Consider the following 19620-nt stretch of genomic DNA (forward strand, 5'->3'; position numbering starts at 1 on the left):
ATTTTATTTTTATTTGGAAGAGTTACAGAGAAAAGGAGAGACAGAGAGAAAGGTCTTCCATCCACTGGTTCACTCCCCAAAAGGAATAAAGGCTGGAGCTGAGCCGATCTGAGCCGATCTGAAGCTGGGAGCCAAGAGCTTCTTTGAGGTCTCACGTAGGGGTCTGAGCAGTTGAGCCATCCCTTGCTGCTTTTCCAGGCCATAAGCAGGAGCTGGATTAGAAGTAGAACAGCCCAGAGTCAAACCAGAGTGGTTGCTTCACCACAGGCAGAGGCTTAGCTGACTGTGCCTTAGAACCAGCCCCTCCGCACCTGCTCTTAAAAATGCACGCATAAGTGTGTATTGACTTATGAAGTAAACATGGCAAAATGCTGACAATTTTTAAATCTGTGTGCTGTTAGGTCATATTTCCTCTATTATTTGAAATATTTTAAAAGACAAAAAAAAAAACCTGCAAAAAATGTATTCTTAGTTTTTAGAGTTAACCAAAACTATTTTTTTTTCTATGTCATTCAAGGCTCAAAGATGAACTTTAGGCTGCTCAAACCAGGTTTTCTTTTCTTGTTTTTTTTAAGATTTATTTTTTCTTTATTACAAAGTTAGATATACAGAGAGGAGAAACAGAGAGGAAGATCTTCCGTCCGATGATTCACTCCCCAAGTGATCGCAACGGCCAGTGCTGAGCCAATCCAAAGCCAGGAACCTCTTCCAGGTCTCCCACATGGGTGCAGGGTCCCAAGGCTTTGGGCTGTCCTCGACTGCTTTCCCGGGCCACAAGTTGGATGGGAAGCGGGGCTGCCGGGATTAGAACCGGCACCCATATGGGATCCTGGCGCTTTCAAGGCGAGGACTTTAGCCACTATGCCACTGCCGCCGGGCCCCATACCAGGTTTTCTTAAGTCATCTGTTGGGCCCTCCAAGGATCCTGACCCAGGACAGCAGCATTTTCCAATTGGAGCAGAAAGAAATCTACTACACGAAGCTCTGATCTTTACCTTACCATTTCAGTAACAAGCCAGAAAGAAAACACATTTTTAACATGTACGCCCTCCCCCTCAATCATCTTCCGTTACTATCACTGTCACGTCCACACTCTGCTTCCTTCCGCCAGTCTCTCTTCCTTCTCCCCATTTTTCCTCCCTACTCCTCTTGGATCTGTCCTCTCCTTGTACCACCAATCACTCTCATTTAACACGTAAATATTGCTAGGCTAGTCCAGAAGGTGCTGCCCCTGAACGCCTAGCTCTCCTGCATAATGGAGTGACAGTGTGGTAGGAAAAGCAAGCCGGAAGGATTCACCCTAAAACAGAGAGAAGACAGATGCACTATGTATTCTGGCCAGTATTCTTCCACAAGTGTACTTGGAAAGCACGTTAAAACAGCCACAAACTTTCAGCAGACTCGGGTGCCTTCCATTGTCCCATGAGCTTCTCGCTGTCCAATGTTGGTGCCACTTCATGTCAAAACATTCCAATATAAGTGACTACCTTCAGTAACAACACCTTTGAACTAACTGCTCGGGTAATCTCTTCTTTGGGGAGGACACACTGTCTCCTGTCTGAGTGCCACTTACTTAGGTAAAGCTCACCACGTGGACCGAGCGTAGCCAGCGTCGCACTTGTGTAGTCCACAGTCTTCTCTCGCCTTTCAGGTATTCAACTTTGACGTGCGCCAGTTGAACTGGCTGGAATACATTGAAAACTACGTGTTGGGAGTTAAGAAGTATTTATTGAAAGAGGATATGGCTGGGATCCCAGAAGCAAGGCAACACTTAAGAAGGTAAGTATAGTCAGTTGACATTTATGGAGAGCCTGTTGCTGGCTGTGTGGCTGATTTTATATCAGCTGTAAAATTTGAGCGGAGAACGAATGAACATTTCTTAGAGCTTTTAGTCTATTGCTGATCCTGTGTACTTTGCTGTGATATCCCATTAACACTACACAATTCCATTTAGACTTCACCACGACACTTAGAGGCAGGTTATCGTTTTTGTCATCTCATTTTCATCACGGAGGTATTTGGGCTCAAAGCCTGCAAGTGGCTTGTCTGTGGCAATGTGTATGTGTGTGTGTGTGTTTGTTTTCTTTTAAGATTTATTTATTTTTATTGGAAGGGCAGATATACAGAGAGAGAAGAGACAGAGAGGAAGATCCTCCATCTGATGATTCACCCCCCAAGCGGCCGCAACGGCCGGAGCTGAGTTGATCCAAATCTAGGAGCCTCTTCAATGTCTCCCGTGCGGGTGCAAGGTGCCAAGCTTTGGGCTGACCTCAACCGCTTTCCCAGGCCACAGGCAGGGAGCTGGATGGGAAGCGGGGCTGCAGGGATTAGAACCGGTGCCCATAAGGGATCGTGGCACTCAAGGCGAGAACTTTAACTGCTATGCCACCGCGCCAGGCCCTGTAATAATGTGTTTTAAGCACAGGAGCCAGACTAGACAGGAGACCCGATCATGCTATGGGACCTTGGAAAGTGGCACAGCCGTTTGACATTCTTAAATGTCTTTGTCAACATCCCCAGTGGACAAAGAATTCTAGCACTGCAAGGAAACTGGTTTGCAGTATAGACGCTGACAAGGATGGGAAAGTAGAGTGCAGACAGCAAAGTACCCTGACTAGCAGGGAGGTGACTTAAGAACCAGTGAAGACATGCCGTGGCAATATGGTGGAAAGTATATTTAGGAAATATGTGCTAGTCATGTTTGTGAAATGGCTTCAGGCAGAAAGTATCAGAAACCAACTGGGAAACAGGGTGGCAATCAACATTGAGCAAGAAGGCTGTGGAAACGCACAGCAGAAGGCTGCAAAGGCATGGTGTATGTTCTGGGAACGCTGAATATTTTCATGCTATAGCCAGGAAAAGGCACATTTTTGTTTCGCAGCTCATGGTGGGAAGGGTATTTGGCATTGTTTTAACTCTCTCTGTGTCTGTTTCTCAGGCTCCGGAACATTCACTACCTCTTTAATACCGCCCTCTTCCTTATCGTCTGGCGCCTTCTCATTGCAAGATCACAGATGGCTCGGAATATCTGGTTCTTCATCGTGAGCTTCTGTTACAAATTCCTTTCCTACTTTAGGGAGTCCAGCACGCTCAAAGTCTAGTACCATCTGGTGGAGCCTCTCAGATACCTCGGACAGAGAACTGTGGTTGTCACCATTGGCAAGTAACAAGGACTAGCCCAAGGTCAGATAGCAAACAAGCTGTAGTCGATCCATCATTTCTTGACACAACTCCTTAGCTTCCGTGCGACAAGGGAAGTCACACACTACCCTGTATCCAGATGTTTTAGGAGATGACCGTTTCCATCCTGTGTCAGCAACACTCTAGTGTATGCCTGCCCTTGCATATTCAACCTGAAAGTGCTCCTATCTTGCTATATTTAGCTTTTCTTTTCCCCTCAAGATTAATTTCAGTCTAGTCACATGGACGATGCATGGCAGAAGCAAAGCTAGCTAAAGACCAGCAGTACTGACCCTGGCATCCGGGAGGCACCCATTCTGAAAGCTTAGCAAGTTAGGTTGAGGAAGAATGGTCCTGACACCCTCCCAAATGCTGTAAGGCAAACAATGCCCCACGAACGTTGTCCCTCTTTGGTTTTCATGATATCCGTTGGATTCCTGGCTGGAGGGTGGGGTAATTAAAAAGGTGCATTCATATTAGCCATTTTTCTTAACTCTATTCACTTCTTAACCTTACAAAGGAAAAAGAAGTGTGAATGTTTATACAAGGAAGGCTTAAGCATGTCTGAGAGCTCAAGTTTATTACGCTTTTAAAATGGTTTCTTGTACTTTTGTCAGCTATTATTTCTAAATCTTTTGAATCTTAATAATCTCTTTTCCCAATTAAGCTTCTTTTGAGGTTACTACTTGCTTGTTAAAAGCTGCCAATCCTTATATTTATGCTTATTTGCCAAAGGCTAACAGGAGAGGACAAAATCCTAAGCTAGAATTATATAAACATGCAGTCACCTGATATTTGCCACTAAGGAAATAAAATTCCAAATAAAGTCTTACATTCTAGTTTTAGTGTTCTTGTATTCGCTGCAAAGGATTTACTACTCTTTGAATCGTTCCAGTTACGCATGGACTGTGGAGCGTACTTCAGAAAAGTGGATCCACTTCATAAAGCGACTCTAAACCTTAGAGAATAGGTGTGAGGTTTTTTGTTTCGCCTAGTCTAATAATGTACTATTGCCCCCTAGGTTCCTTCGTGTTTCGAAGGTGAGTTGGAGTACAGCAGTTCAGTTTAGCATGAGCTGGACCCACAGCCTGTTACTTAGATGCAGAATCTGGGCCTAAGCAACCAAAAGTGTCTTCACAGAACCCCCCGATAATCACATAGGCATAATGCATTCTCCAAGGTTGGCAGCTGTCTCTGTGGTTATCTTCACAAAGAGCCGCTGCTGTTCACATGGGCACATTCAGGTGGTCAGAGGGCACCAGGCCATAGGACAATCTCTCACCCGATATTAACAAATATTTTAGGGGTCTTTTGGGCAGTCCCTTCCCAGTCCCTGAATATGTAGAAACTACTTCCCATAGCAGACACTCCAGCTGTGAAACGTAAGGTTGGCGACCTTCAGTTGTCTATAGGGTACTTCTGAGTTACAGTAACTATAGATCAGTAATTTGAAATCAAGATATAGCTCAATGGGATTGGATAAAAAAAAAACATGGTAGCTCTAAGGATTCATATTTTGATTATTGTATATCTCAACATCTCAGTAATTCTACTGATCAGGTATTCACATCTTGACTTTTGACTGAATAAAACTTGGAATTTAAAATGGCCCCTTTCTCTTCTAGTATGGTGTCTTTAACTACTTACTGCAATGGCTCTTTCCACAACATCCACTCTGGAGAAAAAAATAATAATAATAATGGAAATAACCTTCCAAAGAACTCTTTCAAGCAAGCCAAGTTTCCATCAAATGGCAGGAGTAGTAACTGTCAGGTGAACACCCTTCTCAGACATGGGTACACGACTCTTCACTTTTCCTGACACTGGTAGCAGGGTTACGTTTATGTGCATGTTGTCTGTGCAGCAGCAGAGAAGTGACACGACTAAAGGTCTGAGGATGGGGCGGTGGAAGCAGGTGGCTGTGTGAGCATCCTCATGTGCAGCCGATTCCCATCAACAAGTCACAATTGCCTGAATGCCTAAGGAACACAAAATAATGAAAAATGCTTCCATTCCAGAAAGAGGAAAGAATGGACAAAGAGAAAGCAGGTGTGCGATTTAAAAATCTTGGTAAACCCTGTATTTTGCACCTGCAAGGCAGCTGAGAGATTTCAGAATAGAAGACAGTCGTCCCTGTCTGGGGGCTACTAGTGGCAGACAAAATTGGGGCAGAGGCTTGGACCTCAAAAGCACTGCTTAAAATTCTGTACTACCATCATCTCCAGGTAACAATGTAACTGACTCATTTAGAATCCAGAGGAAGCTTGTACAGTACTCACTATATTATCTCAAAAGGGACAATAAAAATTAAAGCACATTAGAATAAACTTTCAAAAGCATCAATTCTTCAAAAGTCATAGGAATCCCATGCAAATTTCCACCTAGCTACTTTTCTAGAACTGCTATTCTAATCATCTCTGACTGTAAACGGTTGCTTATGGGAAGACATAATGGTGTCCTACATGACTGAATTGAGGTATGGAAAAATATTGCCTAGATGACTTAATGAAAATATATGTATATAGAAGTTGCTGGTTTTCAGTCGTGATTGGTCTGAGACAGTAGTCCCTGAGAAGTGTAGACATTTGTGGTGGCAAAGGATGTTTAAGAGTGAGTGTCAGGAAGCTGCAATATCCCTTCTGATACACAAACATTTTATCTGTGTCCTTGTTTGATTCTAAATAGTAACTGAAAGCTAGAACTGCAAATGGGTGGGGTGGGGGGGACGTGAGTCAGGGCAACTACGGATCAATTTTAGAATACCTTAATGACATCAAAGATAAGTATAATACAAGTCAACACGTAAGTGGTTTCCCTACACTGCTTAAAAGTATAACAAAGAATTTACAGAACATTTATTGTACAGCTATGTAGGCTGTTAAGGTCTGCTTTCATCCATATATATTTTTTCACTATGCCTTTCCATTCTGGGCAGTTTTTCCTTAAGGTAAAACTTAATTCCCCGCTCCAACTCCTGACTCCAGCTGAATGCGGACGCATTCCCTGGGACGCACAGTGAGCACTCAGCTGGCTGTGTTCCTGACAGCTTCATGAAGTCCTGGGTTGAACTTGCTCCTGAAAGCCCTGCCGGCCATCGTGGCCATTTAGGGAGTTAACCTCCAGTTAGGTGTTTGCAAACTCTATGCCTCTTAAATGAATTAAAAATTGAATATATTTTTAAAAAGAGAAAGTACTGGCTTAAAAGGCATGTTGGTATGCTCAAGGTACTGAAGTTCTTGAACTCTAGCATAGTTTTGAAGTGAAGGAGCTGCGTATCAATTTACTTTTTGATAACTGATTACCCTAAGACGTAATAAAGGTATATAGTATAGTGCTATAGGAATTATCTAACAGACTGGAAGAGTCATCACTTCCAAAGACGATCCTAAAGGTAGTGCGAAGTATACAAATAGTGCACCAGTGAAATTATTCACCTCAATATTTCATCTTTTCCACAAATATATGCAAACATAGCACTTAGGGGTCCGTTCCACCTAATTTGAGGCTTCAGATTTAAAATATGTAGAATTCATACAAATATAAACACTAAGTACTCGAAATGAGCATGGGGACTGGACTGAGTAACAGAGAGAGACTGTTAGAAAGGACTCCCCAAGCAGAGAACATTGTGTAAAGGCAAAAAGAAATGCTTGGGGAGGCCACACACCTGACTGTGACCTTCTGAGGGGTTTCTCATGGAGCCTTTCTTAATGTTCACTCCGGAACTGTGCCAACTCTGCCAACAACTCTGCCAACAGCACCACTATGCTTGAAAGACACTCCTTTCAGAGTTACTCTCCATGGGATAGAATGACTTCATTTAAATTTTAATATATTTGAAGAAGACAGGGGCAATTAAAGTATCATATAGAAGCAAATATAAGTTCTTTTTTTAAAAGCTTAGCTTTTACAATTCTAAATTAAAAAAAAAAAAAGAAAGAAATCCCAAATCACTATTTTCCAGCCAAAAATAAAACTCTGAAAATGTAACTCAATTGTCTAACAGGCAGATGAGTAAGACCAACATTCAATCTTTAACAGCCATTTCTTTCCGTTAAAATTGCTTAGTTCTGAGCCCACTTTTGCTGAAGAAATACAAAACCCAGAGGTGGCCAACTCATCATTTGAGAGTTTCTGGCTTTGAATCTTTCAAAGCTTGTTGTGCCATGTAACTGTTCTGTTCATTTGGTGGCTCTATGATACCACGCATTCTACACAATGACACCTCTGTAACTTTACGAAAAGTACTATTCTGAACAAACTTTACTGCAAATAGTTCTGTCACTTTTATTCTCTGTATTTTATTTTCAAGAAAGCATTATTTTATCTTTAAAAACAAATTCGTTTGAAAAGTTGTATCTTGTGACGTGTCATTCTTTAAAACCGTCATTAAAGTTGAGTCTTTAAATGATGTCAGTGTTGAGTGCTGGTTGATGATTCTTCTATTCTATGGTCGTTAAGGGATCGTAAAAGGAAAGCTGATGTTGGCACACATATGTTCAAATAGTTTTCAACGGCACCTGCAAAATAGCACCCTCTCATTCTTTAAATCCTATATACTCTAGAAACTCTAAACTAACTCTTAAAAAGGCAGCAAGTTAGAACCACACAATCTGTTATAGTTAGTCACACTTAGGATAGCCTGACCCCAACACTTTTCCCTAAGTCAGCTTTACAGCTCACTGGACACTGTTTAATACGGCACCTTGCTTGTACTTAAAACTTGCCTCGACTCCTGCTTTACTTCAAGATTAAAGTTACCTCGTTCCCCACTCACTGCAAGTATAAAATATTTGGCTTTTTGTTCTAATACTGTACAGGTTGCTCATTTTCACAATCAGCAGTGGGTCTTTTTCTTCACCCTGTCCCTCCAAAGTACAGCAAGAGGAAAAGGATCAGATTAGGAAACCTTTTTGAAGATGTGCTTTCTTCTCCCTATAAAGTCTCTAAGACAATCTGCGAAGGCTCCCTCTGTTTCATAGCGCCTTCACAGCTTCACCCAGGGGCGTTTACTCTGCTTTCTAAAACACCAGCCTGAACGCTCAGAGAAAAATCATTAACAAAAGCCCCAAAAGACCATCTTCATAAGACCCAATTATGAGATAAATGGTCTTGACCATATGGCTTAACATGAATATGGCTAAATTATATATGAACTGCTCCCTGTTTTTCTTTATTAACAATGTGACCTGATTATAATTTTTTTTTTTTATTATTTTGACATCAAATCTGTGAAAAACAAGAGGACGCAAACATCTGCAGTTTTTCTTGAGACGCGGTTTCACTTCTTGCCTTCCGGCTTCTTGCCATCAGAGAGAAAGGTCTGACCTCAGACCTGCCCATGCGCTGTGCCAGAGGGGCCATCTTCAGAGCGCCTCTCCACCGGGCTCGCTCCAGTGACATTTCTTCCAGGACAAATGTAACAGACACAACACACGGAGGATTTCAGGGTGTTTTTTTTTTTTTGGTGGGTTTTTTTTTTCTTTTTTAAATAACTGTGTTTCTTGCTTCTCATTCATATTTTCTTTCCTTTTGAGTATATTGCACAATATTTTATTATTAAAAAAGGTTTTGTGGTCTCGGGCAGAAAGTTTCTCTCCTTCTCCCAGGAGGTGTTAATGCGTATTATTTTGTAAAAGAGGTAAGTGGTTGTCTGTGTGGCCGTCCTCAGAGGGAACCTGAGACAAAGCAGAGAAACGAGCAGAGCGTCACATCAGCCCTCCTTGCAGATCCTCCGAACGCAAGCGAATTCTTTTGGACAAATCTTTCTGGGCACCAAGAGCTACGAAGGCTACTAGAGAATGGCACTGTGGCCAGAGATCAGCACCATGCAGTCCCTGCTACTTACAGAATTGACGGGCTTAGAGGAGCCGAGTCGAAAACGACAGCAAATTATTTCAACTATAAATTTCCCAAATCCGTGTAACATACCTGTATAAACAATAAGTTTATATGCTTTTAATGGAATTATTTTCTCAATTGCTATGTAAAAAGATTAAAAAAAAAAACCCAATAAAAAAGGAATCAATTAAACAGAGAACAAAGGCAAGTTGCCGTTTTCACTTCCATGGTTAAAATAATTTAGTTAAATTTGAAAACAAATGCAGTTCTTTGCCGGATCACGAGGCCGTACGTGCCCTTGTCCGGTATTTTTAGCTTTCCTCACACACTCACACGTGTGAATCAGCCATGGACACTGACGCAGATTTAAACGAACCAGTGAAAAATAATTACACAAGGAAATTATTCATTTGTTCAACAAAATGTGATCCGGGGTGTGCCAGGCACCCGGCACTGCGTAACGCTGATGAGGAGCTGGAGTTGAAGGCGCTGTTGGATTGAACTCTCCCAGTTAGCAGCTCCTCACACTTCCTGAACACAATTCTGCAAGTGAGCTCTGAGCGGATTCCAGGATCCTGGGACAAACATTACCGGCTGAAAAATCTCTCTGCACTATGCAATGTATTGTAAGACATCAGTTTACTTACGATTCATGTAGAAGTACATTAACTACAAAGCTAAGTTTGCATTCACGTGTCCAGGAGTTTTTTTTCCTTAATCCTGTACACATGTGCATGTTGTGCATGCAACAGCGCTACTATTTCATTTTTACAGAGGAGTGAATAGTTTTGTGAAGAGTATGGAGACCCATCTAAGGTGGGCACCAAGCGACTGGCAGAAATTGGCTGTAGTGATATTTCTGCCTGGTAAGAGCAAACAACCTTTGCAGCTCACCATATAATCACCTTCAAATCCATAAACGCAGGAAAATTAGTTATGTGTAGTGGTGCATCAAAAAAATTTTGGAACTTTGGTATCAACAACAACAAAAACATTTCTCTAATACCAAACCCTCAGAACATGCATTTTTTTTGGGGGGGGGCCCTTTGAAGAGTCTTTAACACTTTTACAGATGAAAAACAAAAAGGAATTCCTGTTAACCTGTTGTTGAAAAGATTCCTCCAACAATCCCACAGAGTCTCACAAAGAACTGCCAGAATGGCATGTGCTCCTCCGTGACCGTCACCATGAGGGAGCTGAGATCATATTTCATGAATATTCCAGACACCCCGTGGCTGCCGGCAGCATGGTTGATGATGCGTTCCTACAGGGAAGCGAAAGGAGCAGGTCAGACAGCAACACTCAGCACAACGCCCCAGCGCCACAGTGGGAGAAGGCCATTCCCACGGAAGGCCACAGGCCAACCTCCGACCCGATTCTGCTCCACTCTGCTCTGCAATGATTCTGTATTTCTCATGTGATTTGCTTTTGAAACTACCCAAAGAGCAAAACTATTCTTTCCTACGTTCCCAAAAGGCTTACTCTACGTACCAATCTCCTGCATGTTCTAGAGCAGAAGGCCACAGTTGTGTGTTCCTTACTGGCCACATCTCTTCGTCAAGAATTCAAAAAACAACTGAATTCACTACTGTTATTGAAATTACCAGATTTCAAAACTAGTTCAATTCCTGTTGTTAATTTTGAACTACAGGATACAATACAGAAAGAAGATGTTTCCATTGATTAAAAAATATCAATGTTTGAACTACTGGTTCAGACTTCAAAGGACTTTTTAAGGGCATGAAACTAATATTGTAAATTTACCAAATAATGCACATCAAACAAATATTCTACTTCATTCTTCATTCTAGCTAGTTTATACCTCAAAAATCAACTTTGCAAACTTTATAATAATTACTATAACTTCAAACTGTAATATCACAGTGCACTATCATTTATGATCTACTTATTATGTTACATTAAACATTTTTTAAAATACACAGCATTTCAAAGTTCTTTCTCCTGTTATTATCACATAAGGCTCCATAAACTATTGATGGTTTCCAACAGTTACTTCAACCTCTGGGTTGCTCAATACCATGCTGAAGATGGACGCTGCAATGGAGATTGGGGCACCGCATGCAGCCAAAGACCGACAGTGGCTGTGCTGTTGACCTCAGAAGGTCAGCCCCGCTTGCTGCCCCTCGTCTTTACTTCTGCAGCTTGACGTCCCAGGCTGCTACCATGTCAAAGCACGGACTGTTCTCATACATGACTTTGCATTTGCCCCGCTGTGCTTCTGGAATCCATTCTAGAAGTGGGACCACTGGGCCAAAGGGCAAATGCTCGGGCCATTTTGCAGTCACTATTTACCTCCGTTCCACACACACTGTGGCATTGGCATCCCCATGGCAATGGGAGTGTGCCTGCTTCCCCCAAGGCCTAGGCAGCTGTGTGTGCTGCTTGTCGGGTGTTTGCCAAACTTCCAGGTGAGAAATGGTAGCTCCCCATCCCTACAGAAAATCTGGAAGGCACAATATGTACCTGTATGTATGTTACCTGGTGTCTGTGTATACACGTGCACACACATGCACATATACACACCTACACAGTTCCATGTACTCAGGGTTTTCCACTGAAACATTTGAAAGGTTATAGAAACATAACACATTCCCTCTAAAAAGAACACCAAATTTCAGAAGAATAAGGAAAAGTCTTTGACTATTGAGGTGGTCGTAAATTATAAGACTCTCAAACACATCTTCAGGGTCGGGCACTTGGTACAGCGCTTAAGACCCCAGGCAGGATGGCTGCCTCCCTGCTTTCCTTCAACTCCAGCTTCCCGCACACATGCACCCAAAGAAGTGCAGGCAGCGGCCGACGTGCCTGGTCCTCTGCTGAGCACCTGAGAGGCCCTGCCTGAGTTCTGGGCTCCTGACTTTGATCTTGCCCAGGACAAGCTGCCCTAAGCATTTCTCTGCTTTGCAAATAAATAAATTTAAAAGGCACTTAAAATTTGAATATTCATCATTCTTGCACACACAAAAAGAGATCATGACGCTAGAATAGATGCAAAATCTGCTAAATTGTCCAATTCCAAAACTCTGCTCCTCATTTCGGCATTTATGAGGCCAGTGTGTCCTGAGGTTACAGAATATGTCACGTGACCACAAAGCATTAACTTAAGAGGCAATACAGGCCTGTCCCAGCGCAGGCACGTGTGCTAGAGAATAACAGGAAATGAAGACCCCTGCTGCCGGATTAAAAACTGTTCATTGTAATGCATGAGAGAGCATGTTCTGAAGTTAAGATATTAAAATCAACATAGTATCTTCATTAAGTTTAACAGTTTTAAGTCCTAAAACATTTTAGATTTCTTTTCTAGAAAAATCTACTTTTCTTGCCCTAAAATATACTAATTATACTAATAAACTATTTCTACGAAATTATTAGCTTAACACGGAAGTAAGTTTTAAAATAAGTGAGGACACCAACTGAACAACCTTAGCTTGTGGTTAGGGGATTTTTAAGCTTCTAAAAGATTTCAAATAATTTTACCAGTTGGATTCAACTTACCCTTTCTGTTACAGAAAACTGGTGGGTGTCTGCTGAAATCTTATATGTATGTAGTTTTGTTGGCACAACTGTAATAAAATATTGGAACATCTGGTTGTCTAGAACAAAAATAAAATGTATTTTTTCATGAGCCCAACAGCAAAACTGCCAGAAAGTTTTTTCTCCATTAAGTAAATTTAACTGAAATACCATTTTATGTTACTTAATGGTCTAAGACACAACAACCAGCACATGTAATATACAAAGGAACATAAAAAGTTCATGATATTCAAAGGTAGGTTGTTATAAAAATTTTGCAATCTGTTTAATCTTTACACAAGATGCAATTTTCATGGACTGCTTGACAACCACTTGTATGCAGTGATTTCAAATGCTCTTTAGTCCAGGTCCTGACAACGCTATAGGAACACAGCACAGGATGGTCCATGCACTTGGCCCCTCCACTCTCACGGCCAGAGTACAAATGCTCCTGGATGGGATTTCTCTGCAAGATTTGGAGTATAACTAAGCTTGAAGATCTTTTCCTTCTCTCTCTCTTTTTTTAAAGATTTATTTATCTCTATTGGAAAGGCAGATTTAGAAAGAGACACAGAGAGAAAGATTTTCCAACCACTGGTTAAACTCTCCAAGTGGCTGCAGTGGCAGGAACTGAGCTGATCTAAAGCCAGGAACTTCTTCTGGGTTCTCCCATGTGGTGCAGGGTCCCAACGCTTTGGGCCGTCCTCCACTGCTTTCCCAGGCCACAAGCAGGGAGCTGGATGGGAAGTGGAGCAGCCAGGAACAGTGGCTATATGGGATCCCAGCACAGGCAAGGCAAAGATTTAGCCACTACGCTGCCACAGCAGGCCCAAGTTTGAAGATCTCAATGAGTAAATCAAGCATCTAATTGCTAAGTAATCCCTGCAGTATTTCAGCAGAGCTTCCAGAGGGAACAGCAGTTGCACACCGCAGATTCATTACACCATTTTTTTTTTTCCTTTTTGGAACTAGAGATCCAATAGAACAGGTATTAGGAACGAGAGCAGTATGCCATTTTACAGCTTTCACTAACACACTGACACCTCATATACAGAATCCGAAATATCTCTTAGTCTTTATCAATTTAGAATTATCTAGACTCAACGACGTTTGGAATAACTCACCTGTATTTACGAGAGTTCTTGTTCAAAAACTTTTTTTTCAAACGAGCACCTCTTAGCTAATATGTGATGCCCTGGTGTCAAATGAGTATATACTTATTGATTATAACTAAGATTTCACTGAATGAGGTTTATAATTCTCACAATCGTTGCTTTTCACACGTTTCTAAACTTGTAAAATCGTTTCCTTAAGTGAAGCATTCCCAGAAGACAAAATACTCATGAATGTAAATTAGCACTGTAAGTCACATCTTTTCTTTTTGAAGATTCAATGATTTTTAAAAAAATTTTCATTGGAAAGCCAGATATACAGAGAGGGGAAGAAACAGAGAGGAAGATCCGCTGACCTACTCCCCAAGCAGTCGCAATGGCTGGAGCTGAGCCAACCTGACGCCAGCAGCCAGGAGCCTCCTCCAGCTCTCCCACGCAGCTGAGAGTCCCAAGGCTTTGGGCCATCATCGACTGCCCTCCCAGGCCACAAGCAGGGAGGCGGATGGGAAATGGGGCTGCCAGGACACAAACAGGCACTGATACGGGATCCTGGCATGTACAAGGTGAGCACCCCAGCCAGTAGGCTACCACACCAGGCCCAAGTTACATATCTTTAATGTACAACACTACACTAAGAGTAAAGAACATTAATAAATATACTGAATTTAAGAAAATATTAAGCTTTTAATTATACTTTTATGAACTTAAAATTCCTGGTGGTTGCGAAAGCTTTAGAAGTTCTCAAAATGTCCAACAGGTAAGACACCAGACAAAATGAATTCTTACATAGAGAGAAAACAGAATCTTCAGAAGAATTGAAAACATACTGCTTATCATAAAACTGAGAAAATCATACTTGCAATTTTTACAAAAACTATTACTTTAAGTGGAGTGGATTATAAGAAAACATATAGAACAGGTAACTATGCTATAATGTGCTGCTTTTTAATCACGTAATACATTCTGAAATAACTCTAGGTTTCTTAGGTACAATTCTAGAGATTTCCAAAAGAGCAAACATGTATTTCCAAACTTTGAACTTAGAGAAGAAAAATTCTTACAAAGTTCAAGCCTTCTATCTTTATTCTTTCTTTGGTGAATGTGGAAAAGCGCAGTTATGATTTATTAAGTTTTCAGATACAAATTTTAAATTCGGTCCTTCCCCCAACTTATCATTAATTTGCGTTTTATGTTCGGGGGGTTACTTCATCTACTCACTGAACAAATTCTCTCCACGTGTATCTCATTCATCAACCACAGAACAATCCCCTTCACAAGCGAAGTGGGAAGATTACTGAAAATGTTCTAACATTAGAGTTGTAAAAACTATTTTCTACAATAGAAATCCCAGGACAAATTATTCAATACTTACGATCCACAGCAATTTTTTCTGTTCCATCTAAAGGATTAATAATCCCTGGAACAAGTTCTCCAAAAGACAAATGATCTATTCTGTGAGAAAAGTTGTAAGCTGAGAAGCAAAAAAAAACCAAAAGCAACTAAGTAGAGAAATCATTAATGAAAACTGTATCTTAATGATTGCTTTATATTCTTATCTGTCCTCAAATGAAAACACCCCAAATTTGCAAGCAGAATAATACACATTTAGCATATAGAAATTAAATCTACAATAGGCAAATTCTGATAAATTTCTGTTTCTTAAATTTTATAATTACATACAAATTAGCTTCTAACAAATAACATTACAGCTAATTCTGATAGCCATGAAAAATGTCTTTAGGTTATGTCATGATTCTGGTCATGATATAACATTAAGATTTTGTTGTGAGAACTGGGATGGTGTCCATATGGCAAACAACAAAACTGAGCACCAGCATTTGTAATACATACTATTGCTAACTGTGACCAAACTCATTGTTCCATAGAATTACTTGCTTTGTTCTTAACAACAGACTTAAAAATGTTTTGGAAGAATCATTATACCAGAATGAGTGGAATACTTTTTATGTAAGAGTATGTTTAAATTTATCTAGATATTGTAAATTTAAACAAATTCCACACATAGTCTCACTAGCCATACAAACTGGCAGAAGTATGTTCCATGTGTCACAAAGAACGCTTCCTGCCACAGTGGCTTGGGTGCTGACTGTTCCCATGAGCGCGTGTTATCTCCTTGGTGGCTCTGGTAAAAGGGGGTGGAACCTTCAGGAGGCGTGGCCAAATGAGAGCTCCTCAAGCAATCTGAGCTGTATCCTTGGAAAGTAATTTTTGGAGAATGGGCATACAACCTCACAGTGGTCCCCCCGGGGCCCTCGCTTCCAGGCTCAGGATGTGATGTTCCGTGGAGTCCTGGAGACTCTTGTGAAAGAGGGGCTCCCCGGGAGTGGGTCTGCAGGCCTCGCATCCTAAGCATGACTCACAGTAACACAGTCAGTCGGCCTGGGGTACCTCGCCCTAGTAACAAGCAGCTTCTGAGAAACCCAGGGGTCCAGGTCAGTACCTTCATCACCTCCTCTCACTGCATCTCTGTCTTCAGGAGAGCCCACCCTCGGGGCCCTGCCCTTGAAAAATGGTGCTTTTCTCAAAGACACCCTTGCTGAAGAACTACTTACAGTCATGATTGACGAGTGCTGCCAAGTGGGCATGGCCTCGGGGGTGTGGGATTGCCCTGAAAGAAGGGGAAAAGTATTACAGCAACAGCATTTGACTACGTCACCCGTTGCAGAAAGTGGCTCTTTGCGAAGTCCTACCATTCTTCTTGGTGTGAACTCACAGAACAACGTCCCTGTGATAGGCAGACCAGCCCGCTCAGCTCGGCAGGGCGGCCAGCGCCACGCTGGGAAGCTTAGGCTTTTTGCTTTCGTTTTTTGTCTCTTCCCAAGATCCAGACTGAAAATAGTGGTTGGTACCAAGTGTCACACTTAAAAATCTCCAAATTGGCCTTGAACTCAAAAGCACTGCAATGAAATTTGGCCACTAAGTTATCAAACTGCTGTGCGGTAGGGAAGGTCAGATTATCCAGCTATGATTTTCAGGAAAATATTCATGAAAAATGACTATATTTTCATACATGACAGAAAAGTCATCACTGATACCTACTGGTTCAAAACATAAAACAGCAGTCCATCTGCTGGTTCACGCTGTACATGACAACAATGGCCAGGGCCGGGCTGTTACAAAGCTGGGAGCTAGAAGGACTCCAGTGAAGAAACTGTTCTGAAAACTGGTGATGGGAGGCATGTTTGGTTGTCACAGTCACCGCAGGGGGAATGCACTGGCATCCAGGGAAATGAGGCATCCTACCAAAGCAATCCACGGTGACACACACAAATACATCTGTCCAGGGCTTTGGGGGCTCCTGAGCGCTCTGGGAGACATTTGCGTAATGTAAAACACCATTTATAATCGGAGTCTGGCACTAAACTCCACTTAGTTACACCAAGTGCCCGTTTCAATCCACACTTTGTTCACAGCATTACAAAGAGTCAGTTGTTCCCTATTTTGTATTTAAGAGGTAACATAAGATCTTTCCAAAGGTCGGTATTGAAACCAATGAATTTATTGCCAAAAAAAAGCAGGCTCACAGGACCTCCCCAAAACATGACTGGATCCAGGTAAAGAGGTAAAATTGAGAAAAGGGCCCCTGGCCACAAAAAAAGGCAACCAATACAGCAGCTCAGCCAATGTGTCAATGTTTCCCTCTTTGAGTTAGGATGCTATTCAGAGCCAAAAGCAAAATAAATTTTTCTAAATTTCTTTGAGGTAAGTAGGACTTGTTGCCTCTGTAACGTTAACAAACAAACAAACAACAACAAAGAAAACAAGACGCTAGCAGCAACAGAACAGGAATGGCTATAACGGGTTTTGGCAACATAACCAAAACAACAAAAGGTAAGTTTTAAGGAGAGAATGACAAGCAAGAAAAACACAAAAGCTTGACTGATCTGATCGTGTGGCACTGAGACATCATGCTGATGTCAAAGTCCGCAGGCACGCTCTTCCTGCCCTCTGCTCTCTGATGCCCTCACACAGAACATTTCTGAGGCCCTGCTCATGCTCCAAGGTTCTCTGCTGACTTGTGGGACTGTGCAGCACCCAGGTCTATCATCTATTTCCTTCACAATTTCAACACCTCTGTAATGACATCGTTATTAGTGAATTCACTGATCAAAGTTTAGATTCTTTTCAGCATGTTTAGATTGTAAGCACCAGGAGGACTGGATTTTTTTTTTTTTTTTGAGTTGTACCCTTAGTATCTAGTGTGGTATTGTAAACATGGTAATTATTTTAAAAAATCTTAAGACAATCTAGTACTATTTTGTTCAATTACAATACAGAACGAAGAAGGGGGGATGGAACCCATTTATTCATTTAGAACTTTATTGCCAAGCTTTTCTTACTTGACAGCTTCTGTAATGAATGTTGTTTTGAAAATAGGTGCTCTGCTTAACCTTAGGTATGGCTAAGTTCCAACTGCATCAAACTCTTATCTAGAATTAGCCAAGGAATACACTTGGAATTAGGACCACCACAAGGTTTGAGGCAAACAAAATCATAAAACTGTACTACAAGGCACAATTTCATGGACTGTCATAGCAACCCTTCCCTGGCTACTAAAACTTGACAAGTAGATTTCACTCCATGTACACTTCCACATCATTTAGTTAGATATGAAAAATAAGACATGAGTGCGTTAATGCTTTCGAATGGCTTTTAAAGTTAGTAATGTTCTCTGTACCGGGACTTACGCTCCAACACCAAACTCGTACACTGAACAGACAGATAACACTTTAAGCATTCCTTTCATAGTTTGCTATGTATTATCTGATTAACAAGGAATTTATTTTTAACCCAGAGTCAACTTGTTTCCAGTGTCTTCGGTGAGTGAAAAGAACATACTTGCCCACGGTTATGTGAAAATTCCCAGCGACTTTGTTGACATAGAGGTGACCATGAATTCTGCATGCGTCTGGAGACCTCAATGAGCCATCCTCCCTGTTGGATATGGCACAGAGATGCGTTATAATTTATCACTATCATCTTGGAGTGAAAAAAAATTGCACATAGAGGGAAAAACCATGAAGATCAATTTTTCAAATAATGTTCCAATGTCTAAAGCAGAAGAGCAGCTTCCTGAAGCCTACACAGTATTTAAAAAATCACATATCTATAAAAGAATTATATACCTATTACATATTTGTTTTGTACAAATCCAAAGTCCCACGGTTCTTCAAATCTAGTCAGAAGCCTAAAGCTAGTGGCAGAACAAAGATTGAAAGATTAATCCTATAAAGACATATTTTTTTCATCAACTACTAACACTGTAATGAGAAGGGAGCAAGTGTGATGTAGGGAAGTCTAAATTCAAATGATCATTTTATTGGTTGTAGCATTTCTGGATTAGCAGCGACTCTAATTACAAAGGAGAAAAAGTGAAAACAAAACCCCAAATGTCTATTCCAAAAGTATGTATCTTTGCAACAGTACGTGGAATCAGTTTGCTCTTAAAACTTATTTCAGTTTTCTACAGATGTGCACCCCACAGATGACCCAGCAAGTTAATTCAATGAAAATGAAACATTCATGATAATCCTCATCAAAATCACATGTTATTAACTTAAAAGACATCTGTTCGGCAGAGAATGCTTCCTGCTTTCTCTTGGTACAAAAAATGAGATCTAGGAAACGAAACATGGCACATTGGTGTCCGAGTGCGTTTGAAGCACACCCCTCACCTGGGTGGCAGTGCCGTTGATGGGCTTTTAAAAGCACTTTTAAAGATCACATCTTGAAGTGAATGCTCCTCCTGCAGCCTGCTCTGAATCAGCTGCAACATCCTAAGGGCAACAGAAACAAACAAGAGCTGCGTGAAACAGAAAAGGAGTCTCAAAAAGCTAACGGTACATTTTCAGAAAGCAACGGTGGACTAACATACACTCAGCATCACTGGATTTTATTCCAAAATTAAGGTGCAAGTTTTTGTTGACTCTAG

The 19620-nt window shown here is 41.3% G+C and overlaps 2 protein-coding genes across 6 annotated transcripts in view; one reads left to right on the forward strand and one right to left on the reverse strand.

The window, feature by feature from the left end:
• Positions 1 to 6773, forward strand: part of FAR2 (fatty acyl-CoA reductase 2) — an 84259-nt gene extending 77486 nt beyond the window's left edge. For both annotated transcript variants that reach the window (XM_040987463.1, XM_040987464.1), the window contains exons 11-12: positions 1652 to 1779; positions 2939 to 6773. In XM_040987463.1, coding sequence (XP_040843397.1) covers positions 1652 to 1779; positions 2939 to 3101 — 291 coding nt within the window. In that variant the 3' untranslated portion in view covers positions 3102 to 6773. The remainder of the gene's footprint in view (positions 1 to 1651; positions 1780 to 2938) is intronic.
• A 688-nt stretch (positions 6774 to 7461) lies between these two features.
• ERGIC2 (ERGIC and golgi 2) overlaps positions 7462 to 19620 on the reverse strand; it is a 31064-nt gene continuing 18905 nt past the window's right edge. For 3 of the 4 annotated variants that reach the window (XM_040987466.1, XM_040987465.1, XM_040987467.1), the window contains exons 7-14: positions 19364 to 19465; positions 18528 to 18623; positions 16241 to 16296; positions 15040 to 15138; positions 12538 to 12635; positions 10123 to 10285; positions 9029 to 9111; positions 7462 to 8858 (exon numbers count right to left, since the gene is read on the reverse strand). In XM_040987466.1, the coding sequence (XP_040843400.1) occupies positions 8796 to 8858; positions 9029 to 9111; positions 10123 to 10285; positions 12538 to 12635; positions 15040 to 15138; positions 16241 to 16296; positions 18528 to 18623; positions 19364 to 19465 (760 nt within the window). In that variant the 3' untranslated portion in view covers positions 7462 to 8795. The remainder of the gene's footprint in view (positions 8859 to 9028; positions 9112 to 10122; positions 10286 to 12537; positions 12636 to 15039; positions 15139 to 16240; positions 16297 to 18527; positions 18624 to 19363; positions 19466 to 19620) is intronic. The other variant, XM_040987469.1, reaches the window with a different exon arrangement.

The sequence above is a fragment of the Ochotona curzoniae genome, unplaced genomic scaffold, assembly GCF_017591425.1.
Source record: "Ochotona curzoniae isolate NIBS_2020 unplaced genomic scaffold, NIBS_Ocur_1.0 contig_4645, whole genome shotgun sequence".
NCBI classification, from domain to species: domain Eukaryota; kingdom Metazoa; phylum Chordata; class Mammalia; order Lagomorpha; family Ochotonidae; genus Ochotona; species Ochotona curzoniae.